Raw genomic sequence first — 25,429 nt, 5'->3', positions numbered from 1 at the left:
ATTCTTATAATTGAACCCTTTTAATTTCTTTTCTCCTCTTAAAAAGAAGGCTTATATATAATCAGCTCACCCATATATGTTAAATTAATGTTAAATGTCCAGGATGAATCATTAGTAACCTAAATCGAGATTTAATTTAAATATCTATACATATATTATATATTGATCACTTTCTTTTTATTAATATAGCTCATTTAGTAAGAATATTCAAATATTATATCAATTAAGTAATTCAATAAATACTGAGTAATATTTTCTGATCAAACTTTGATGGTATTTTCAAGGCCAGCTAGGGAATTAATTAAGTAATTACCAATAATATTGAATTATATGTATATTATATATATATATACACATTAATATAATACAGATCTTTTACCAACCATGCATGGAATTCCATGCATGTGTACGTGGATATTATATGCTTGCACGCATGCAGCCATAGATCAAATTATAAAACCCATGCATGCATGTTAAGAAGTTGAGATATTCTAAGTTTTCGCCACCATATAATCAAAACCTTGCCTGCAAACAAATTATCAACATGATCATGATGAGATCAAAAGTTCATGATGATGTTCTGCTTCTGATGCTGCTGCTGCTTGTGTTGATCTTTGTAACTACATTTGATATGGTTGCAGGATATGACCGAGTGCATGTGAGAATCTCTAATGAATTGGATGTGGGTATTGATCTTAAACTTCATTGCAAATCTGGGGATAACGATCTTGGCGAGCATCTACTGCACTACAACAATAGCTACTACGAATTCAGCTTTAGGCCTAGATATTTTGGGAGCACACTGTTCTATTGCAGTTTTAGGTGGAATACCGATGGGTGTTCCAAACTGTATTGGTTCGACATCTACGACTATCATAGAGACGGAAATCGTTGCAGTGAATGTTATTGGAAAGCTCTTCTAACTGGTCCATGTATGCTAAACCCTGATGATAATCAGCATGATCTTTGCTATAGCTGGAATTATTGACGATCGATGATCAGATTGATGATGGCGATTCCGACCGAAGATCATGATATATCACACATGGTTTTCCTTTTCTTCTCCTTATAAAAACACAATAAAAGACAGATCGATCACTCGTATGCAGTTTTTGTCTGCTTTTGTTTTTATATGAGTAGTCATGCAATAATATTAATATATTGTAGTACTCAATCTTATTATTGTCATTGATGATCTTTAGAGTCGTCATAAGCTTATTCTTGAGGAATTGATTAAGCCAAATTTAAATAAAATGGGATCATTGTGTCAATATATTGTGAACATGCACAAATTAAACAATTGATAAATTAGTAGTCATATGATTTGATATTCTACTTATTAAAAATTTTAGTCCATGTTTGCAATTATTGAAAAGTCCTCATTTAATATTTCCAAAAGAGAACAAGATCAGGTTAAGATAAATTATAAATCTACCGAGAGATCGAAAGGTAAAAAAGAGTCATTCTTATCGATAGTCATCCTTGTTGCAAATAGTTACGAAAACGAGTCATTCGTAATAGCTGGTCATTCTTATCAATAATCAAAATGAGTCTATATGCTACGAGAATGATTATTTCGTATAAAGATGAATCTATTCTTGCTACAAATTAATAGTCATTCTTATTGCATATATATAATTCTATTCTCATAATGGCATGGGAGTAGCGCATAAGCTGCATGCATACTCAAATACTCTAAGACTATCTAATAACTGTTGCCGCTAGTAGTAGCACACCAGATCAGCATTTTATTATTAGCTCCGTTGCAAGGACTTAGGCCATGTTTAGACACTTAGATATTGAGATATCATCTCATCTCAAAAGTTTTCATAATTTCATTCCCAAACATAAAATACTTTTCAATTTCAAATCTTCAACATTTTTATCTAATAATTACCTAGCTAATCGTTACAACTTTTCTAAATTTTCAAACAAAATAAAAAAACAATACAACTCTTTCAAATTTTAAAACAAAAATTATAATTGAACAATATTTTAACTTTATAATATTTTTATTCAAATTTTTCTATTCACTTTCTCAAAACTCCATAAAACATTTTAAATTAGACTGATTTACTACTATTTACATAATTTTTATCTCATCTCATTACCCAAGTATGCCCTTAGTGTTATTAATTCCACAAATGGTTTTGCAGCTCATGCTCGTAAAGATTTCAATTTTCACTTATATATTAAATATGGACTATCTCTTTTAGAGCCTTCGAGATAAAGGATATTAAACGGGCCAAAACTTAGGATGAAAAAATGCAAATTATTATTATTAAGAAAATTCTATTATAAAGTCGGTGTGTAGAGTACAACTGGTAAAGTCCTTAATTACATGACATAGTTTGATTTGAAAAAGAAATTTTAAAATTTGAATCTTAAATAAAAAAAAAAATTAAATCTTATCATTTAATAATTTGAATGGTGTGCTCTGTACACATCAACTTGAAAATAGCATAACTCTTATTATTATTATTATTATTATTATTATTATTATATAGAGCTTATGAAGATATATACATGCATGACTACTGCAAAAATCTAATCACCTTATAACAAATATATAATGAATAACTAAGCAAAATCTTAGATTTCCATATTCATTTCGATCTGCATTATTGTTTTAATTCTAAGATTAATTAGCACATGATTTATCTTGACAACTAATTAGTTCATATTTGACCTTATCAATTGCTAATTAAGCCATGAAAACTTAGTTAATATTTGTCTTATATATAGATTGCATTAAATGGCCCAATTTATAAATTGCATGAAAACTTATTAGTTGAAATCTTAATATTTTAATGCTTTCATGAATAAAAGCGGAAGCCTAATTACTGTCGTACCATACATAAAGGAAACTATACATGAATATTATTTAGAATAATTATCTAATTAATTCCGATTTTAATTTGATAAAATATGGAATCTGAGCTTTTGGAAAGACCCAAAAAGAGGATCAAGTAATTATACTTTGCTTATACCATGTCAACCAGCAGCCTCATGCAGCACTACTACTCTTGCACCCAATACTTTCTATATATGTTTTGTGTTATTTCCTTTTCCTAATTATCGTGAGTACTTGAACAAAACATGTTAGTAGTTTTGATGCAGCTTTTGTTGTTTACAACTATAATATTTGATCTGGTTGCATGACAACGTACGTACTGCTCAAGATCACATGTACAAATGTCCAATGATTTGGGCAAGGACTTGGAAATTTCAATCCATTGTAAGTGATCTACACAATGATCTTGGCGTCCATGTAATATATGATCAGTGATCCAAAGGGTTTCTATGAGTACTTCGAACTCCACCCAAACTTTTGGGGAAGAACACTGTTCTAGGCCGTACTGCATGCAGTTTTCACTTTCAGTGGCCTGCAGGATTCCACTAGTTCGAAATTTATAACTTTTCCAGGGACCGTTGTCTCTGCAGTAACTGTTTATATATATATATATATATATATGCATGGAAGCTCAGACAGGATGGTCCTTGCATGCTGAACTATGAAACCAAACAGTATGATCTTTGCTATTTTGGAATAAGTCCTGAGATCAGACTTAATCTATCTCCAAAACATTCGTAAATCTTCTAAATTAAGAACAGACAAGGAGTTTTTGTTGATCATATTGTTCTTCAAACAGTATATTATATGCACGATCTGACTGACTAAAGACGGATTGAGGTGCATACAAGAGTCTGAGTACAGGATATAAATTCATGCAAACTCATAATAATTATGCACTGTTCTTTTGGTTTTAAGCTGTTTTTTCATTTTATTTCAGTCTCAATATAATTTTCAAATCGCTTAAAGTAATTTGTTTGTTTGAAATATTGAGAAACGTCGTGATTGGTGGATGGCCATGCATGTATATAATTAATGATCGAGATGATCACTCGCGAGAGCAAAGCTCTTGTCTCTAATATCTTCTAATTTAATCTAACTCAGTTACTTTTACGTACTTCTTGCGCACTCTATTGTGATTGATCAAACTAATTATTTTATATTAAAAAAAAGTGACGCAACCAATCACATTAGTGAAGTGCGCAAGTAGCTAGTACGCAAAGTAACTGTACATAGAATTTTTGTTTTCTTAATTCCAAAGGGGAATTACCATGATTACTATATATATCCAACATAATTCAAAACATGAGGGTGCAAAAGGTTATAAGTAGGGAACAATATTGTTCTCTAATTACATATCATATAAGAAGACTCCATGAAAAGGAAGCTTATTTTTTTGTGATGCAACATGTGATTCAATGATGATTAAAAAAAAAAAAACCAAGCACTATAATTTTGTATTTGGAGTTACTTCGGTTATTATGATTGACAAGGAACAAAGAAGAGAAGAATTAATTGGTACTGAAAAGGTCATCATGCTCTAAGCAATTTACTCATCGGGAGGAAGAACAAGTACGGAAAGAGGCAATTCTAGGGGCACATTAATATCGCGTGAGCCTTATAACATCTCATATATGTTAATATCGCGGGACTATTAAAAATTGTTAAGGGAACTACTCATTTCAGGCGACTAAAGATTCACCAAAAATATTCATCTACAATTTTTCAAAAAATTTGTAAAAGGTTATTTCCAGTGCTTTTTATTCGTCACTAATAAGCATTACTTCGCAGCAAAAATATCTATTGTAGCGATATTCCTATTCGTTGCAACTAAAACACCGTTTAGGTCATAAATTTTATTTGCGATGATATTAAATCGCCACAAAGGTAAAAAAGTAGCCGCAAATAAGTGAACAGTAATTTCAACATCAACATTTTGTATACATTGCTTTGGATTTTAGCGGTGAAACAAAAATTGCCACAAATAAGGACTAATTGCGGCGATTTTTTTTGCAGCAATTTTAAAATCGCTATAAAAGGATTGATTTCTTGTACTGTATATTAGTAATATTAGAATTTGAGAAATGATATTTGTAATTTTAAGATATACAAGTCCTGCGTATTCCTTTTAAAAAAAATGAATAAATTTGAGATTCATATGAAAAAATTATTTTTTAATAGTAGACTCTACTTTTTTTTAAAAAAGTGCGTGGAATTTGCACAACCTAAAACTGTATCTAGCATTAATACTCAGTCTCTTATGTATTAATCCAATACTATATTTTTAGTTGTTTTTTTAAAAGAAATCAAATTTAAGTTAAAATAAATTAGAAGAATATTCAATGATATGTCTATCTTTATGTGTATTGAACTCTCCAATTTGATCTAAGCAATTAATAAATATATCAATCATAGTTGAATGTTGTGCTTCATGGGATTGCATGTTGAGTGTCATGAGGGTTGCTTATTAATTTGATCTTAAAAGAATTAGATGAAAATGAAAATCAGAAAAGAATAGTACTATATAAATATTTATAATTTTACGTAAAGATTTGTTTTGTTATTTTTTAAAAAAAATTCTAAATTTCATAATTTTGAACGTTTAGAGGTGAAGAAGCTAAGTATATTTTAAAGAGAAATATTCTTACCATAAAGAAATTACATAAAATGAATTTTATAAACTGATATGATTTGATATCGTTTGTAAGATTATAAAGTTAATTTTATTATAAAATAGATCTAACAGATCAGATAAAACTATATCAATTTATAGAATTATTTTATATAATTCCTTTATAGATGTAGTATTACTTTTTTATAAATTTTTTCAATTACAACCGGCATTTTTGGATCGTGAAATTAGGGCTGTACAAAAAATCGATAAACCGACCTAGACCGACTCAGACCGGCCGCCGGAGCTCGGAATCGGCCGAAACCGGTGAAGAACCGGTCGGCGTGCAGCAGAAAATAGTATAAACTGATATCGGCCGGTTCGGCGTTGGTTCGAACCTGGTTCAAACCGCTGAACCGGCCGATTAAAGAAATGTTATTTTTTTATATATATTCTGTATTCAAAACGACGCCAAACCAAACGGCGTCGTTTTATTCATAACATATTAAAAAAAAATTAAGTAGAACGACGCCGTTTGGTTTAGACCAAATGGCGTCGTTTTGAAATTAGGTCGTCTTCTTCCTCGGGCGTCTTCTTCCCAGTGACGCATCGCATTTTTCATCCCCTCTCTCTCTCCTCTGCGACACTCTCTCTCTCTACTCTCTCAGACGAAACTCGCCGATGAACCGACCATGAACCGCCAGAGAATTGCCGGTGTCGAGACGGCCGGTGTTTTTCTCCCCATCGATCGGTTTCGGCCGGTTTCCTCCCCCAAAAATAAACTATCTGTCGGCGTCGGTTTTACCCCAAAACCGCGCCGATATAGTCGGTTTTCACCCCTACGTGAAATATCAATATTGGCTCCAAATGATGGCTGATGTGGAGCGAAAACGATCGGCCAACCGCCAAAGCTGCACTGTCCTTGCTTACGCCTTTCATCGTAACATGGTCGTGGTCCATGCGGCCGACGTGTGATCTCTCTATACATATAAAGGGCAGAGGCCTCTGTCAATCTGTTGCTTTAAACTTTTCAAACCTCTGCGTCTTCCACTAATTAAGCGTTCACAATCCAATCCAAAATCTCAGTCTCTCTCTCTCTCTCTCTCTCTCTCTCTCTCTCTGATACTCTGCGCCCTCTGTTCCCCTCAGGTATTGTTTCTTTTTCTGCACATTTATTTCGCTTTTAAGATATGTCAGTTGTCCGATGCAATGCAATTTATTTCGTTCGTTCAATTGTCTTCCTTCTCTCTCTTTCTCTGTGGTTGTCACGTTTCTGCTCGGAATTGAGTTTTAGGTGTGCCCATTCGGGTTTTCTTTGAAGTGAAGTCTCAGATCTGATATGAATACGTCTGAAAATCCCTCCTGCTGTATGATTTATCCTTTTTCTTTATTTTCGAATGAATGGGATTGGTTGCTGGTGTCTTTTTTATTAACCATTGAAAATAATAAAACAGATTTCTGAATTTTGTTTGCTCTCGGAATCTATATTCAACTCGTTTGCTTGCTTGTTGCTATAGTATCTATACTTTATCACATTTACTTTATCGTGACTTTCTTGTAATTGTAATGCAGAACTGTGCTTGCATTTTTCTTGCGGTTTCTGATTGATGCATTGAGAATTGAGTAGAAAAGGCAGCCTTTTTGTTTGTCTCAATTGTGTTATGTATATTGAAGTTGTGGAATTGAAGGATTATAGTGGCACTAGGTTTTTCATTCAAAAGCTGTTCTAGAGAGAAGAATGGGACTTAGTTGACTTTTAAAGACTTGTAATTTGATGTTCCTATAATAAGACTTGAAGATGATTGGAAGGAAAAACACGGGACGTGCATCTCCGGTACTTTTGGTGCTTTTGGCGCTTGGATTTTTCTTTGCAAGCTATAATTTTTTGTCTATCGTAATACACAACAAAGCTTCCAATTCGGGGAGTTGGGTGGCAGACAGATTGGACTGGTTTGATCCCATCATTGGGATACCTGAGAAGGTGAAGAGATCAAGGGATTTTAATTCAAAGTTTCACGTTGCCCTTACGGCAACGGATGCTTCTTATAGCCAATGGCAGTGTCGGATTATGTATTACTGGTATAAGAAGGTCAAAGAAATGCCTGGATCAGACATGGGAGAGTTTACCCGAATTTTGCATTCTGGAAGTCCAGACAAGTTGATGGAGGAAATTCCTACTTTCGTGGTTGATCCTCTTCCAGAGGGCTTGGATCGGGTGAGAATCTTATTATATTAATCAATTTGTAACTCTTGTAATTCAGAAGACTTCTGAACCGACTAACATTAGGAATATGATTCTTCACATAGCAGTTTTTCTCATTTATCAATCTTGTTTCTAATGCTCACCCGGACATTGATTGTTTTGTTAATTTTATTGTTCTATTGCCAATCTTTCAAGATGCTTTTTTGGTTTCTCTTTTTCACTGAGTGAAAATATCCAGATAACTGTCGTATGAAGCTAGTATATATCAGTTTCAGTGCCATGTGTTCTTGATCTTCTTCTTCTAGTTTTCTTTTGTGTACCTATCTTGAATTTTCAGCAATCACGCAATTATGTTTGACCATACATGGAAATTTTCTGATTCAATTTTAATGTCATAACCAGGGTTATGTTGTTCTAAATAGACCATGGGCTTTTGTGCAATGGCTGGAAAAAGCAAAAATTGAAGAAGAGTGAGTATCTGAACTTTTATTTAGAAATTATTTGCTCTTTGACTTGATTGAAATCTGAAAGCTGGTACATTTGTTGTTGATACAGATACATTCTAATGGCAGAGCCTGATCATATATTTGTAAACCCTCTACCTAACTTGGCAGATGGAATCCAACCAGCAGGGTTTCCTTTTTTCTACATTAAACCAGCCGAGCATGAGAAAATAATTCGGAAATTTTATCCAGAGGAGAATGGTCCTGTGGCTGATATTGATCCAATTGGCAATTCTCCTGTAATTATAAAAAAGGTAAGATCTTAATCACTATATTAGCATGCGTACTGACCTTATCGTGTCATTGAATTATTTAAATTTATTACTATATAAGTTTTCTGAACAACTGACAATAGGGTTTCATAAACCTAAGAAGGTGCAAGATATTATACAGAACTGTAAAAGAAGAAAGGATGAATGAGTTTTAGAATTGTGCTAAAAATGCTGAGCTGTTGTCATGGTCATTACAGTTATAGTTGTGCTGTCACACCCTGACCTTTTTTCTTTCCTTCTTTGCTATTCACCAAATTATCTGCTTCAGTCATCACTGGAGGAAATTGCTCCCACATGGGTGAATGTTTCCTTGAGAATGAAAGATGATCCAGAGACTGATAAGGCTTTTGGATGGGTGCTTGAAATGTGAGTGTTATTCTAGAAGATCTCATATTAGTTTTATTTAGTGGATGCTATCAGATCAGGACATTGCCGATATATCTTGTGATGTTTATTTCTTTTTTCTTTTTTGTTGAGTAGGTATGCATATGCTGTAGCGTCTGCATTGCATGATGTGCGCCATATTCTTCGTAAAGACTTTATGTTGCAGGTATTAATGATGCCTATTTATCCATTTTGTATTCACTTTTTCATCTAGTCAGCGATAGTCATTAACATGCATCATTATGAGTTTCCAGCCTCCATGGGATCTGAATGTGGGAAAGAAGTTCATCATCCATTATACTTATGGATGTGACTATAATTCAAAGGTTAGCAGCTCTCTTGCTCTCTCTCTCTATCTCTATCTATCTATCCATCTATCTATCTATATATATATATATATATGTGCAGTAAAACTGATTGTTTAACTGTGATTGTTACTGTCGTTCCTGATAGAGATCTTGAAACCTTTTGTTTGTTTATGCGTAAGTGCTTCTCCCGAAGAACTACAACCCTTTTCTTATTTTTATGCCCATAAAATTTGACTTGGAGTAAATTGGACCTTATTTGAGGTTTCAGTGTCAATTTGTCCCCTCCATCTAAAACAGTCATTAATTTGGACAGAAAAGCATATAAAATGACACAAAGGTTCCTGACACATGTTTTTCCCTCATCTCTTCTTTACAAAAGTTTCCATCTGATGGGTTTTGTTGGACAAGTTTCTGACTTTTACATGCTCTTTCTTCGGAGTTCATGACTTTCTTAAACCAAGGGGAAAATTGACATTGGAACTTCAAAATGGAATCTGAGTTATTCTGATTCAAAATGTATGAAATTAACTGAAAATTGTTGATGATTCATAGGGTGAAAATTGTTGATTCAAAATGTAACGAATGCTTGTTCACTTGGTCATTATTCATTAAGTTGTTTATTCCAAGTTGTCATCATCCAGGGAGAACTAACATATGGAAAGGTTGGAGAATGGCGTTTTGACAAGAGATCATATCTTACTAGTCCTCCACCAAGAAACCTCTCCTTACCCCCTCCAGGAGTTCCTGAAAGTGTGGTAAGTCCATTATGAAAAAGTTTACCCCTTAATCATCATTATGGTGGTGTTTCGAGACCTGCAATAAAGCTTCTAAGTACAGCCCATTCCTTGAACTACAATTACTGATCATGTGTTACACCATAACAACGTGCCACGCTTAAGATGTTGGATGCTTATATTCCATTGCCCATGTGTCTTTAACACATCATTATTTAATTTTTATCACTTCAATGAATGTAAGCATCCAATAAGATTGTAGTTGTTATTAACCCATCCGGTCCAATACTACTAGCTTCTTTTTATCTTATGTCAGATTTCTCTTTTTGTCATTTATGTTCTACTTTGAATTTTAACCATTCATAATCTATCAGTATAATTCTTGGTCTCTGTTTGTTACATTGTTAAATTTTTGGTTTTATGTTACTCATAAAAAAATTATGGTTTAATGTTGTTGGCCCAAATCTTTGGGTTAAGGAATTTTGCCAGATTCAGCAACTGCAATCACAGACTGCTTGTCTAGTTGGTCTAAAATGTTGATCTTTTTGTGCATATAAGTGACATTGTCAGTTAACTTTGTTACCTGTTACTGCTGCTAAATAAGACACTAAAAAAAATAAATTCACTAAAATTTATGGAAGTTCCAGGAAAAATAGAAATCTCCCTTTTACTCAGAAATAGGAAAATCTGCACTCTAATAACTTGAACCAAAATTGTATTCATATATGCACGAGCCAATAGGAAAAAGGTGTAGGGGAACAGTTATTTGGTCAGGCATTAGCATTAATATCTAAAGTGAAGTGAAGAGGACAAGGTTGGCAGCTGGAATATTAATGTAAGTGGCATTTTCTTTTCTTATACAGAGGCATGCCTGTATAGAGAATGACCAAAAACTAGTTATAATGTGAATCAGCTAGTGCAACTGATCTAATCTTGAATGACTTGAGTTGCCCCTGGAAGGAAGATTTAGTTTCATATTTAATATCTTGCAACTATACATTTAATCAAATCATGTAATATGCCTAGTTTTTTTTCTCTTTTTCTTCTTGGGGGGGGGGGGGGGGGGGGGTCTATCTAAACCTTGGTTCTGCCCTCCCCTGGGAACCTAGCTTAAATGAGGTGAAGCCCCTCATTGGTGCACTTGGGCAGGCTATCAACGTCAACATTTAACCCAAACAAAAAAATGAAGAAGAACAACAAGAGCAGCAAGTTTGGTTAGTTGTTTAAGAAGAGAGATTAAATTGATGAGCCTCCACTTTGTTGTGGTAAGGGCGTGGCTTTGCCTAGGGATGAGAGAAACCGAGGGGTGGCTGTTTTTCCAATAACTGTGGGAAATTTTGAGATCTAATTATAAGAAATATACACAGGCATAGGAACTTTACTATAGAATTTTCAAGTAAGTTGAGTTTTTTTTCCCTATTGGCTCAAGTCTACTTTTAATACTGAACTGTGATTACTTTGGAGAATGCCTTCTTTAAACCTGATATTCTCTTACTGTGGTTTTGGTAGCCAAATTCTATATAATGCATTACTTTGTTATTAATAGATGAGGAAGATGTAATAAGTTCATTTCATTGCTTAATATACAAATATATAGTGTGTATTTAAGTAGTTGGTGAAATTGCACAGGTTATCTTTTCTCTGCGTTTTGTATTTTCTTGTACCTACATGTGTGTTCGATTCTGTAAAATAACAGCACAAGGACACATTATTATTAAAAAACTTCCACTCATCATCCTCACACCACACACCACACATAATTTTTTAATTTTTAAAATCTTTTTTTCTCTTACCAAATGTGTGGTGTATGGATGATAAGTAAAAGAACTCAATTAGTTTAGGAAAAATAAAACCAAAAAACTTTAAAATAAATAAAAATAAGTATGTCGTGTGGTGTGTAAAGATAATAAGTAGCAAAACTCTTTTTCTTATTCAAGTCATCTAGTTGACATTAGTAACCAGGGCTAGGAAATGAAAATGATAAATTTAAAGGGTGCCTCTGTGCATTGCTGTTTGAATATTTTCTAGTTATTCCTATGTTCATTGTTATTTGACCTCACAATACCATGATGGTTCTAATTTGTACTTGTTTTTGTCTGGGTTATATTAGCATGTTTAAGACCCAGCTCAGACAGTACCTATGCCTTCTAATTATCTATAATTCTCCCCCCTTGCGTTTGTGCTCATCCTAGAGTTGAGTGCAACTTATGTGATCTTTCTTTCTAAGTTGATCCTACTGATCTATATATCATTGCTGGCAGGTGAGACTCGTAAAGATGGTGAATGAGGCTACATCAAATATTCCCGGGTGGGAGACATTAACTAGCGGCTGAGACCAAAAGTAAGATAATCAACCATTGATCCTTATTTTGCTACTGATATCAGTGGCGGCCCCCCCGGCCGGCGGCCGGAAAGTGCCGTCAATAAGAAATGCAGAGACTGAATGAATGAACAGTATAGGTAAAGAGGAAGGAATGGTCTGATGAACCAAGCAAATGGGATCATTTTAGCACAAGTTTCTTACTTGTAAAAATGAAGGGCACTAATTCTTTTGTATATACGTTTGTTAGATTTTGAACAAGAGGTTTCGTTTTGAGTGTCTACATTGAAATACCTTTTTTCAAAACCTTTAAGATTTTTATTTTTTTTTTAAACAATTTTTAAGTTTTCCCGTCACCCCAATTGAATTGTTTATTATATTTTATATAGAAATATGAGAAAATTGTAATGATGAGATGAGATCGTTTCTCCATCCAAACAAAAATATATATGCTTACAAATTGGTATATGCTTCTTTTAAAAAAAATACATATATATTTTTATGAACCTGATACTTAAGAGTAAAGAAATTTGAGTATTTTTCTGTTAATGATTAGTATTGTAATTAAATTTATAATTTAGAAAGATTAGTTAACTAAATTTTATAATATTGGAATGTAAAATTCTCATTCACTTTCATGAAAATGATGTCAGCCTCTACGTCTTCTACCTAAATGTGAAAATCTTAATAGAGCTAAATAATTTATAGCGTCTTACCTTAACGTTCTCACATTCAAGGATCCGCATCTCTTTCAACATCGACCATTTTGAATCATGCACTCCCTTGAGTCTCCCTAAATTTTCCAGACACAAAGAAGTTACTTGAGGGAACACCAACGTCATTTCTACTGCTTCTCCTCCTTCAGCCGCAACAATTTCCTCCACCCCACGGTTATAAATCTTAATTTTCTTCAATTGCTCGAGACATCTGACGATCAATACTGGAAACAAACTTTTCAGACTCACACATTTCCTCATGGAATGGGAATGTCCATCAATTGATAATGTTAATTCCCTTGTGATTTTCATTCCTTGCTTTGTTGAAACAGTATGATCGATTCCAACGAAAATAATATTAATTAATATTGATCAGTTGGTGATCAGGTCGGTAAAACATCTTGATCGATTTATAATGTGAGTTTGAAGCTGCGGCCATGCATGCACCACCTCCATATAATTAGACATGATCCGACTACAGAGCTTTTCATAATTGTAAGTTGATGGTGATGGTTTAATAATATAATTGGGTTGTGGAGAGGATAGAGAGAGATGAAAGCATCGCTGGTGAAACTAAACTGTCGGAGGCCCTGTTGCGAGACATATTGCAAGGACCCTGCTAGCTCTCCAAAGTATAAAATGAAATGCTATTATTGCTATATCCTCTAGAAATAAAGGAGAAATTGCATTTCAATGGGATCCTAAGGTTGCGTTTGGATGTTGAAGTGAGTTGAGTTGAGTTGAGTTGAGATAATAAAATATTGGTAGAATATTATTTTTTATTATTATTATTATTTTAAGATTTGAAAAAGTTGAATTGTTTATTATATTTTGTATTGGGATTTGAAAAAGTTGTAATGATGAGTTGAGATGAGTTGAGAGGATTTTTGATTCCAAACGAAGCCTAAATCATTCCAAAAGACAAGTCTTTTGAGACACTTATGAGATATTTGAATTCAAAACTCACCTCAATTCACCTCAATTAATTTCAGCTCATCAATATAATTTTTTTAAATTTTCACTCAAAATATAATAAATAATTTAATTTTTTCAAATCCAAAAACAACTTTCCTAAATTTCCACACAAAATATAATAAATAATTTAACTTTTATTCTATTATTCATAAATTATCCCAACTCATCTCTGAATCCAAACATTCTCTTAAAATAGAAAAACAATCACATTACATCTCATCTCATCATTACGACCTTTTTAAATTCTCACTCAAAATATAATAAATAATTCAATTTTTTTAAATCTCAAAATAATATTTTATTCAATTTATCTAAAACTATTTCATCTCACTATCTAAACCAGACTTAATATTTAAGACCTAGTGATGACCATCTTTGTGGCCTGTGCGTGGTGGCCCTCACTTCAAAAGGGGTAGCTAATCTGGTCACCTCTAAAATAAAAGAGAGAAAAAGAACAGGTAAAGCCTCAATGACCAATACATTAATTTTCACACAAAACCCGCTTGGATAAGTGAACCAAAACAAATCTCATAAAAATAATAATGGGAGACATCCAACATAAGAGAGGCAACTTCCACAGCTTATTTCATCATTCAAAAAAAAAAGAGTTCCGAGTCCAGCCCGACTTTTGAAAGCACCATAATGCTATTTTATATTATCCCTTATCACATAATTTACCCATAAAATTATTACACAATAGGTATTACACTTGCACTCACTCATCTCATGTCTTTTATCATATCACACTGTCCAACTTGCCGATACCCCAAATCACAACCAGCAACCTTCCCGGACTGTGGCTCGTATTTGTAGCGAACAACTCCGCCTCAAGTAGCATTATATATTTTATCGGCTGCCAGCTGAAGACCACAGCAGTGTTTTTGACAGCTAGAATGTCTAACAGTTGAGTAGAATGGGGAGCACATTTTTATTACACCAATTGTCCGAGGCACGAGACCCATAACAACAGATGATCTTATCTCTATCCATCCCAAGTAACCAGACAAGGCATCTACTGCTTATGAACTTCGAATCCATATTTCTCTTCCACCAGGCATTAAAGCTCGACGAAATCTGTAAAAAGAGACAAAACCAAAGTGCACATAATAACAGACAACCAAAACAGAGGAAGTTGAACAAAAGCAACGAAACAGATCTAATTCAGATTAGGCTCGAATCTCATACAATTGTGGTCAATGAAATAAAAATGATCAAAATAATGGATTTTCATTCGTTTCGTATTTGAATCAGACAAAATGAGCCTCAGAAGTCAGAAGAAAGCTACTAGAGGGGGCGATCTGCTCACATCATTTATCATTCCTTCCATCTTTGGTAATTTCACAAAGTAATCTGCATATTTAAAGTTAAGCCCTATATTCACAACATTATTAGCAAAGCAACATACTAGGTTATCAATTTCCAACCACTCACCCTAAATTGAAAAAAGATACCGATGCACCTAACCTCCAAATAGATTTTTTTTTTTTTTTGCATGTTACTAGGAAATAGTTCACAAGTCATAAAGAAAAAACCCAAGTACATTTTTGTGCACATACTTATATAGAAGTCAAATATCTAATAAATCAAAACATCAGCCAATTCAATACTTAATGTATTTGTTCTCATTGATAATTGGGGATCAAGGCTCAACAACAGAAAAATACATGGTGGGAAAACATGTACCACAAAAAACCAGATCTATTGTGGAGAAGGAACAGGAAAAACCAAAACCGTCCCTCAAACAAGAATTTATATGGATACACATTAATGTTCCCCCCTTCCCCCAACACAATGGAAATTTGTGTAAATGACAGAGCAAATATTTACTTAGATAAAAATTTTTAAAATAGGCAATATGTAGTTAGATAAATACTCACTCAAGTAGTAGCAAGTGCCTGCAAGAAAGCCATCGCCTCCCATGCTCCAACACTAATTCAACATTGACAAGGCTACAAAGTTGGAGTCTAAATTCGGTAGCAAAAGGATGCAGTACATTCACCAGAATTGTTCCCAAGGGCCTGAGGAATGGGTTTGTCAGATCAGAATACTTGAGAAAAAAAATTTGTCAGATCAGAATGAGTTCCTAATTACGGCAATAAAATAACTAACAATAATAACAAGAAGGCCTAATAATACCAGCAGTAGAAATTACTAACTAGAACTATGAACAGAAAACTTGATCTTACCACCTATACTCTCGCACTGACATCACACGAAGTAACGACCTGTCCAGATGGACTGTCCTTGATATTGCTCAGGCAGCCGAGTGAATTGCTGATTTCCATTGATGGGGTTATGCTGTTGCTGCAACTGCTGTTCATGGTGCAGATTTAGCTGTTCAAGGGTCTGGTATTCTTGCCAGCCCTTTTGGTTTTCCACTGAGAAAGGCATAATTGGAAGTTGTTTTCCAGGAAATGGAAAGTTGACAGTCCCACTCGAGCCATTGCTGATATTGATGTGCTGGGCATTAGAATAAGATGGGTAATTGATGGAACTATTTGACCCAGAGCCTTTCCTTGATGATGGCAACTGATACCCATCCAACCAGCTATAATCATCCATTACTGGTATCTCACTCACCAAATCTGACCCAGAAACAAGTTCATTCACTTGTTTAGGGCGAACAGGGTTAAAACCAGGTGGGGGCCCAAGGTGCCTAATAGGCCGACCAACTGGACTTCTTCTTGTACCAGCAACTGAAGCTGATGATGTTTTCACAGCCAAATTGTCCGACATCACCCCAGACAACGGAAAAGCATCAATCTTAGATATGAAAGGTTCTGGAGCTTTTGTATGACCGTAAGACATACTGCCATTATTGGCACTGACAGCTTGCTGGATGGAAGCTGAATGGACAGGAGTGAATATGCCATTGTCCTGGTGCTCAGATTTCATTAGATGTCCATTCTCCGGAAACCTTAGACCTTTCAAGCCGTTAGAAAGAACGGATTCCTCTTCCACTGACCACTTTGAAGCATAAGATTGAATTGGTTGAGGATGCTGGGGGACCATATTAGCAACAGATAGAGGAACTTGTGAACCCGAATCAAGAGCAATCTGCTGCCGAAGATTCCCTAGAGGGGCTGAAACAGAACTGCCAAGAAACTTCATATCATTTGTAGAAACATTTAGATCAGGATTCAGGCCCTCATACGGGGCCCATTCCAGACCAATCGCATCAGACCGCCTCTCAGACACTGTAGGCTTAAAAACTATTACCTCATCCTCCTCTTCCCCTTCTAATTCAGGATTTTGCTGCGGAATGCCCAGATTCTTTGTTTTCTCCAACTTCTTTTCATACATCATACTATTTGTAGGAGGCATGGCCCCATAGGTGGTAGTAAACATGCAACCATTTGTGGTTTGAGGCTCAACACCGATAATAAATTTCTTAACCTTCGAATCAAAACGCATTGGTTCTTGATCAACTCTAACCACATTTGCAAGATGCTTCCCTGCAGCTAGGATCCTTCTAACACGGGCTACTTTTTCCTTATTGCCATCAACTCCAAAGGAATGCTTCCTCGAAAAATCCAAAATTGTTTGTGCGGGAAGTAGTGGCAAGAATCCTCTTAACTCCAAGTCCTCCCACAAAGCAAGCCGATTTTCAGTTTCCTCTTCTTCATACCTGCTTGTGTTATTAAAACAAGTCTCATCTTCATCATCATCAATGGACATCGCCTTATTTGACAAGAGCTTATTCAAGAAAGATATGCAATTGTTCCAAAATCTTGATCTAACAGTTTCCTGTTTTTCGTCTGCATCACTGCCTGTTGCAACATCTGGACAACACGCCAGCCATTCTACAAATACCAGAATGCCAGGTAAGAGGTAACTTGAAGAAGGATCATGCAGCTGCACACATCTCTCTAGAATGTGTCCCATCAACTCAAAAACAGCAGTAAATGCATTCTGAAGTAGAACAGCACGCTGTACAATTTCCGAATATGATTGACCTTCAGCCTCCTTTCTTACATTATGAACTGTGAATATAAGAATGGAGATAAGTCTAACAATGAGAAGTCCATTCTCAAGAGCATCAGCACCAAAATTCAGCTCTTCTTGTGGCCCAGAAGTCAGAAGTTCACATAAACCACTGCTAACCAAAGAGAGAACTTCTGCAAATGTCTCCAGGCTAGAAATATATAGCCAGGATACCACGGGGAGGGGGGAAGAAAGAGAGAGAATCAGTCTACAGCAAGTGGTCAAAATATACCCATAGTAAAATTTAAAGGTAAATACCTTGTGCGTGTGAAAAGAATTCCATTTAGACGAACAAACCGAACGCAAAAGGATTTATATGTCTCAGGCCCAGTGGATGCTCCGTCCTTTACTTGGCTGCCTTCTGAGTTTGTATCTTTTGATGCAAGTTTCACATCCCCTTTCCCTTTTCCCTTGCCAGTCAACCGCACAGGAGATTCCTTGATCGCAGAAGCTTTGACATCCTCGGATAGTTGAGAGTAAGTCTGACGATTCTGCCAAGAATGAAAAGCCAAACAAATAAGAAAGAGAAGCATTATTAAGCCAGATACTAAAAGAGTTTTCTCATAACATCAGAAATCATGACTCAGGACAGAAGCATAAAAACTGAAAAGAGCTTTTACTTTGGCAAAAGCAACCAACCAAAATATACATTGCTTGAGTCCAGAGAGGTCAAGTCAACTTCAGTGACTGTCATCCAATATTTCATTCAACCACTGCCTAACATGATTAATGAAAAAATGCCGCTGGTTTATTTATTCTATGTGAAGACATCCAAAATACATTTTGACAGAGAATGGAATTTGATTTCTTAGTTAATACTTACAACAAAAGCATATTCCCCAAACCTAACAGATAATGTAAACTTCACTTTTTTCATTGATAAATTCAAGGGAAGTGATATTGAAGGAAGATCATATTCACAGTTTTCCCATCCCAATACACATACAACAATCATGTTACTTTTTTTTTTTTTTTTTTAATAAGTAACAAACAATCAGGTTACTTACAATAGATGTATTTCTGTATTATATATAATCTGATGATAAGTCATTATGGCACCACCTATCTCATTCTTCAGTATCATTTGTAAAGCATATAGCTAGTGGTCCCTTTGAGCCAGGATCAAACTCTTCTTTCAAGTATGATTGGGGCCTGCAGTGGTAGAACCTGGTCAACCGGGCATACTACTTCCCAAACTTCTGATGAAAATGGATCTTATGTGGTAAAAAAAGATCCATGTAGCCGGCCTTGATTTAATGAGATTAAGCCTTAGTTGAGATGAAGTTAAATCATCTCATATCAAGTTTTATAATCAGTCAACTGCCTTTAAATCAAGATTAGCTTCCAACGCACCCTCTTGAGCATAGTTATCTAACTGACGTTACATGGTTCATCTGTTAAAGAGCTTCCAACAGAAAACGAAAATGGCCTAGTTTCCACCTTTATTCAAAATGTAGTAAGCTTCTAGAATTCCATCAGAAGAGGATTAAATCAGTCTAGTATTATTCTAGAAACCAATGAATGAGATGAAACCTGTACAATGGCTAGCTGTTAAGTCCCCACAACAACAACAAATACTTCTCCACAAATAATAGTGATTAAAAATTTAAAAAAAAAAAAACATAAACAAAAAAGGATATAACAGCCACAAGTCAGGAAAATAACACATTTTTTTGACCAATCAATTAAAAAATTATACCTTCTCAAATGCAACGATCAAGTTATCCCTTGCTGTTGAGAAGGGACTATCCACTGCCAGACTCCGAAAATATCGATAAACTGTCAATAGCTCGTCCCCCGAATAGGAAGCCAATATAGCAAGCTGAGATGATAATTAGAGGATGTCACAATGAAAGATTGAAATCACAACAAAACATATGAATCCACCCAATACAAAGAATATGTTAGAATGAATAATGGAAGAGCAATAATAAAGGGAAAAACCTGATGATGGGGATTCCCACTTGATGGCCACAGAGATGAAGCTTGCAAATAGTAACTTGAAGCTGCAGCATACTCCCGACTTTTAGAGTCACCCTCCCCATATAGTCCTTTATAACGTGCAAGGTCACCCAAATATATCAAGCAACGGTGACAAGATATCAGACCTTTTCTCATTTCAGTAGATTTCTTCCCATCTTTCTCCATAACAATTCGGTTGTCTGAATCCTCAGAGAAATAACCCAGAGGAAGGCCATACTTAGCTCGGATTTTCAAAATAAGATCGTGGTAAAAGCCAGTTGCTTCTGAAAGGAAAGCTTTGAATTGCATTCTTATTTTTGCAATTCGATCAGGTCGAGCAGGGCCTTTCACACCCTGAGATGTGTTTGAGCCTGCAGTTGCTAAAGTAGCACTAAAGTGTTGTCTCAATTCCTCAATTCTCCTGTAGTGTAACTGCCAAAGAGCATATTCAATGCTGTGCTGCTCAGAGAAAACATGATCCTCAAGAATTATTGCTTCATAATTCTCACGCATCTGTTGCCAAGCATTCGGATCTGATGGGATGCGTGCCTGGGCTGACCTTCGACGCCTATTTTCCAATTCCACATTCTGCATAAAGGAAAAATGTGCTCTTAAAGAAAAGATATATTGTACAGATATCTATATATTTTTTATAAGTACATATATATAAATAGAGAGAGAGAGAGAGAGAGTCATGCATGTAAGAATTCCAGCGAGATTTTTACTAGCATAAATTAGTTTACGTTGCAAAGATAATCCAAGCCCCATATTTAGAATGGAAAAAGCTGAAGTGTAATGAGGAAAGAGGAAATACCTTCTCATAAAGACGTTGGGCATGCTCCCTAGATGTTGGAGTGGACATTTTATCCATCTGTTCAATCATCATCCATTTAATATGCTTGCCTAACTTCAAACAGAATTAACTGCAGAGGATCTACAGACACATAAAGATCAATTTAAAGACAACTGCAGCTTTTCAATAAGAAGAGATGAAAGAAAGAGAATAATAACTGGCTGACGACATTAATAGCCAAAACAACAAATTTAAAACTGTTCCTCGATAAAATATTTTGGGTCAGTCCGGTCTGAGGTAAGACAAGTGGTACAAGTTTTAATCACTCCACACATTGGGATGTATTCTATAGAGTACAAGAGTAAGGAGAAGATGGAATCAGAAGGCAAAACCAGTATGTTAATCACACTCTAATCATAGAAAAGGAAAAAAACTGCCACGCTCCAATCCCCCAAAAAATTAAAAAACTTCTTGACATCTTTTCTTTTATCAGTAAACAAGATTGTATTGGCAAGAGCCCTAGTATACGGGACATATACAAGAGCAATGCCTAAGCATGATTAATGCTTGTCATCTAATGGTTGTCAAAAATTATGTCAGTTGCAACACAGTGAAAATCCTTTTGATAACTTCTAACAAAATCCTTTTAGGACTTCTAACAAAATACATAAAACAACCCTACCATTTGATCACCTGAGGCAAAGCTGAAGAACAAATACCCAAATACCTCTTTTTGCATGATTTTCTCAAGTCTGGCCTTGGAAAGCAGCCTAAAGGCTTAAATTAGGTAAAAGTTCAAACACTCATGTTCTTTACGCTATTTTGGGAGCAAGCTCATTTTGTCCACAGGGAATGCAGTTTTAAAAGAATTGATGCTTAATGCTTTGAGGATTGTGAATGGATAATGGAGGAGCTCAAGACTTTCTTTCCCAGCACTCTCCTCCTTTGGACATCTTCGATATATTTCAATAGGCTTAATTTACATGACTTTCTTGTATCTTTTTCTCTTTCTAGTAGGTCAATCACTTGTATACATCTTGTGCATTTTAAGCGTGCCTTTTCCTCTTTTAATGATTTTTTTTTTTTTACTTACAAAAAAAAAATTGATGCTTATATAAGTGGAATCGAAGGAGGACCACAAATATACATTTATATAACTACATATATTAGCCTCTTAAAGCTGAGAATTTAATTGGCTCAAGTCCGAAAAGGGGCATATCAAGTGGGAAAAAACCCACTTTGAGATTACATATTATGATTTCAAGTCATTTGTACAGATTGTTTTTCTTAAAACCTCTAAGCTCGAGTCATGATTGATATTTTCTTAAAATGTTGTAAAGATCAAAATTTCAATCCATCACATTTCAGACACCCAAGATTCTCGTTGACAAGTGTAGATCATGTAATATTAAGAAATCTCAAACTAGCTTGCAAGTAAATATTCTTTTTTTTTATAGATAAAAAGAAGATTTATTGATCCACGTAAATAAGCAAAGCCTGAGTACACAGGGAGTGTACAAGAAAGAGCCTAATTACAAATTATGTGCTACTGATAGTAGCGTAGAAAACATTAAGGCTCATTCCATCCCATACAATAGAAGAGGCCCAGAGCAACAAAGTATGAAAGAAGAAATCCCTAAATTTGTCCAGAGAGCGCTCCTTATCCTCAAAACAGCGACCATTTCTTTCGTTCAAGTAAATATTCTTACTGGAAATATACTACAAACAACCATTATTTTCTATGTATCACTCCTCCTAAATTCTAAATAACAGAACCACTTGCCCATGCAAGAACAGTGCCATAGCGTACGTTCAGAAGAAAAATAGACCAGCCAAAGAACTCTAGAAGCATCATTACTACAACAGCACCATACAGCTTTTGAACCGTTTATTCATCAATCAACCCCAGTGAAATAAGAAGTCAAAAAAATTTAAGAGAAACTCCCAATTACATTTAGTATGAGACGTAGCCTCTCAAACCTGCAAATATCATCTGCGATTTTGCACAAACCCACCCGGCTGCAGAAATCTTGTTGGAAAAGAAAAGAAGCCAAAAGGATAAAACCCTAGAATTTATAAAGTTTAGACAACCGCAACCCGTCTGACGGACTCTGAACCCCCAAAAAAAAAATAAATAAACAAGGTAAAAAATACGGCCTCCAACCTTTTGAGCCTGGCACAATGTCCGACTTAATTACAAAGATTTATGTTCCATTTATAATCCGTTTACGTTAGGTTGCCTCAATTTTCTCTACATCCAAGCATTGGGAAAATAGGAAAGAGTTCCATAAAAACCAGAACACTAGTTAATTTAAAACCCAAAAAACGATTATTATCCGAAGAAGAAGAGAAAAGACACACGATCAGGAAAAAAGAAAGGTAAATAAATTGAAGTTGAACCAGATCCGGTACGGCGAAAAATGATGAAACAAATAGATCAATCAGCTCAAACTTTTTCAACAAAAAAAAAAAAAAGGAACAAATATCAGAATGCAAAAAATAAGAAGAATAAGAAGAAAAGTATAAGAAAATAACACACCTCGAGAATCAGATCCACCGCGATAAATATATCGGATCAGAGCATCGGATAGCGAAGAAAAAGAGAGTATTTGTTAGGGTTTGGATCGTTGATAGAGAGAGTCTGGTTCTGTGTCTCTAATAGGCCATAGGGGATGAGGTTAGAGTTTTAAATAATTAAACAAAAAAATTCTTGCCACTTTCTTTCTTTCTTTCTTTCGTTTCTCTTGTCTTCGACTCTTCTCTTGTCTTCCAAGTTTTGCATGATTAAAACGACGACGTTCCCACCCCCCTAATAATTCACTTTCAATTTTGCTTTTTCTTTTCTTTTGTTTTTTAAGTTTTGTTTATTTTCGGGTGTCCACGCGCTTCACGGCTCTTTGCTAGCAGGCGGCGATCTCCCAAACGACGCCGTTTTCTTTAATTATTCCTCTCTGTATTTTTTTTAAATTTCGGTTTGAATACAAAGTGTTTTATTTCATTTCATCATTATGATTTTTCTAAATTTTTACACAAAATATAATAAATAATTTAATTTTTTTAAATTGTAAAAAAATAATAAAAAATAATATTTTATTTTATTATCATCTTAACTCATTATCCAAACGGCACCGTACTTTTTTTTCCCTAAAAACTACTTCTATTCTTCTAATTGTTTTTGTTCATTTATTTGCTTCCTATAAATTTCTATATTTTCCCAACTCTTAAGGAGTATTAATAGGTCATTTTCATTTATCATTATTTCTCATGAATAATATTTGAGAGTCAAGTCTTCATATCTTAAATCATAATTTTAAAAAATGCTTAAAAAGCATTAGAATTCAACATAAATATTAGATATACACAAAAGTTAATAAGTGGAACGATGTTATTTCAATTTAAATGTCAGTTTATTTTTAAACTAAAACGACGCCCGTTTCATCTCTCTCGATTCCAATGGTAACATTTTCTTTGATTCTCAACCAAAATTTTCTTCTCTCATTTCTCATGCAATTTTCGTTATCTTAATGCCATGCCATTATTATTTGTGTTGGCCAATGTTAGACAACCTCTTGACTTTTATCAAGTGGTATAGCCAAACAATATTCTCCCTTTAGTTCGAGGTTTTCCGATCTTAATTAAAAGAATAATATTATATACAGTCGTAAAATATATAAATAATGCACAATTCACTGTATTTATTTACTTTTTTTAAAGAGATTGTACAGTATTTACACACTCTGCAACTATAAATATCATTTTTCTGATTAAAATATAAAAATATTATTTATTATCTTATTAATCATCATCCTAACAATATCCTTTAAAAGGATATCAAATAGTTGATCTTATCTCAACATCATCAATACTAGTTGCTTGAGCCTTGAGATATTAAATTTTGATTTGACAATGCGAATCAAACTTAAAATATTTTTATAAGTTTACTATTACATGTGATGCCCTTTAATATTTGATAGCCAAACAAAAGAAATAATAATATGTTTCCAATAGGTGCCATTTGCAAAGATCACCTATATCAGTCTGTGGCAAGAGAAACTATCAATAAGTCTAGCCCACCTTATTGACAAAACCTAAGAAGCAACGCACAAATACCCTCTAAGGACATGATAACCACCTACTTTGGTATGTAGACATTGTATAGGTGCAAGAGAGTGAGTTTCTTCCCCAACCTACTTTTCTTCAACTTGTAATAAAAGAGAGAAAGAGAGCTTAAGAGTGCTGTTTTTTTTATTAGTACCGGGTGTCCAAAAATAGCGTTCTGACTAATTTCAGAGGTATACAAGCTCTTGACATGGAGTTTTTTACAAGTACACATCAAATAATTTAAGAAGAAAATCGTTTAATCCGATAGATTTTAGAGATTGTTTAAACCCAAAAAGATTCAAACCTTAGAACTTGTAATAGTACATTTTCATAGTAGATTATCTCTTCCAAACTTTTGTGAACTTAAATTTTGGTGTCGAATGATACAAATACTTATGTTATTTATTTAACTTTGATCCCTTACATTTTTAGTCCTCGTCGAGCATCCTTTATTGCATGCATATTATTCAACCACCATTGACGACCATTGTTGAAAAATGACATCTACGATCACTTAATCTCTACATATGACTATTGTTAGTCAATATGTCCAAAACAGAAAACATTTAAGTAGTCGAGGGGTACTAGAGGTCTCAATTTTTTCCTTGATGGTGGAAAATAATGATAAAATTATTAGGCCATATTTGGATATAGAAATAGTTTTATATCATCTTATCTTCTTTTATCCCATCTCATCATTACAATTTTT

General features: G+C 34.4%; 3 protein-coding genes across 4 annotated transcripts; 2 read left to right on the top strand and 1 right to left on the bottom strand.

The window, feature by feature from the left end:
* The first annotated feature begins 544 nt into the window (after positions 1 to 544).
* Positions 545 to 988, top strand: LOC118348454 (S-protein homolog 3-like). The gene has a single exon (XM_035690084.1). The coding sequence runs from the start codon at positions 545 to 547 to the stop codon at positions 986 to 988; it is 444 nt and encodes a 147-aa protein (XP_035545977.1).
* A 5,505-nt stretch (positions 989 to 6,493) lies between these two features.
* On the top strand, positions 6,494 to 12,534 carry LOC109007348 (hydroxyproline O-arabinosyltransferase PLENTY-like). Of its 2 annotated transcripts, none has more exons than XM_018986991.2 (9): positions 6,494 to 6,614; positions 7,038 to 7,680; positions 8,071 to 8,138; positions 8,224 to 8,425; positions 8,712 to 8,809; positions 8,924 to 8,993; positions 9,082 to 9,153; positions 9,777 to 9,890; positions 12,131 to 12,534. In XM_018986991.2, the coding sequence occupies exons 2-9, from the start codon at positions 7,264 to 7,266 to the stop codon at positions 12,200 to 12,202; spliced, it is 1,113 nt and encodes a 370-aa protein (XP_018842536.1). In that variant the 5' UTR covers positions 6,494 to 6,614; positions 7,038 to 7,263; the 3' UTR covers positions 12,203 to 12,534. The 2 variants fall into 2 exon arrangements, with proteins under 2 accessions (XP_018842536.1, XP_018842537.1); XM_018986992.2 differs by lacking the exon at positions 6,494 to 6,614 and adding an exon at positions 6,678 to 6,832.
* A 1,854-nt stretch (positions 12,535 to 14,388) lies between these two features.
* On the bottom strand, positions 14,389 to 23,318 carry LOC109007347 (protein SMG7). Its single transcript, XM_035689995.1, has 8 exons — positions 23,159 to 23,318; positions 20,641 to 20,760; positions 19,809 to 20,414; positions 19,564 to 19,686; positions 18,123 to 18,355; positions 16,067 to 18,015; positions 15,758 to 15,898; positions 14,389 to 14,954 (listed from the first exon to the last, which is right to left on the bottom strand). The coding sequence occupies exons 2-6, from the start codon at positions 20,710 to 20,712 to the stop codon at positions 16,089 to 16,091; spliced, it is 2,961 nt and encodes a 986-aa protein (XP_035545888.1). The 5' UTR covers positions 20,713 to 20,760; positions 23,159 to 23,318; the 3' UTR covers positions 14,389 to 14,954; positions 15,758 to 15,898; positions 16,067 to 16,088.
* Positions 23,319 to 25,429: the final 2,111 nt, after the last annotated feature.

The sequence above is a fragment of the Juglans regia genome, chromosome 5 (assembly GCF_001411555.2).
Source record: "Juglans regia cultivar Chandler chromosome 5, Walnut 2.0, whole genome shotgun sequence".
In the NCBI taxonomy this organism is placed as follows: Eukaryota; Viridiplantae; Streptophyta; class Magnoliopsida; order Fagales; family Juglandaceae; genus Juglans; species Juglans regia.
This window is presented reverse-complemented; position numbering and strand designations above follow the sequence as displayed.

Bases quoted from the DNA above. Each gene is read 5' to 3' on its own strand.
- LOC118348454 (XM_035690084.1), top strand. From the start codon at position 545: ATGATCATGATGAGATCAAAAGTTCATGATGATGTTCTGCTTCTGATG.
- LOC109007348 (XM_018986991.2), top strand. From the start codon at position 7,264: ATGATTGGAAGGAAAAACACGGGACGTGCATCTCCGGTACTTTTGGTG. The intron at 8,139-8,223 runs GTGAGTATCTGA...TTGTTGATACAG, and splicing joins AAAGCAAAAATTGAAGAAGA to ATACATTCTAATGGCAGAGC. The intron at 8,810-8,923 runs GTGAGTGTTATT...TTTGTTGAGTAG, and splicing joins TTTGGATGGGTGCTTGAAAT to GTATGCATATGCTGTAGCGT.
- LOC109007347 (XM_035689995.1), bottom strand. From the start codon at position 20,712: ATGATGATTGAACAGATGGATAAAATGTCCACTCCAACATCTAGGGAG. The intron at 20,415-20,640 runs GTATTTCCTCTT...TCCTTTATGCAG, and splicing joins CCCAACGTCTTTATGAGAAG to AATGTGGAATTGGAAAATAG. The intron at 19,687-19,808 runs GTTTTTCCCTTT...TTATCATCTCAG, and splicing joins GTGGGAATCCCCATCATCAG to CTTGCTATATTGGCTTCCTA.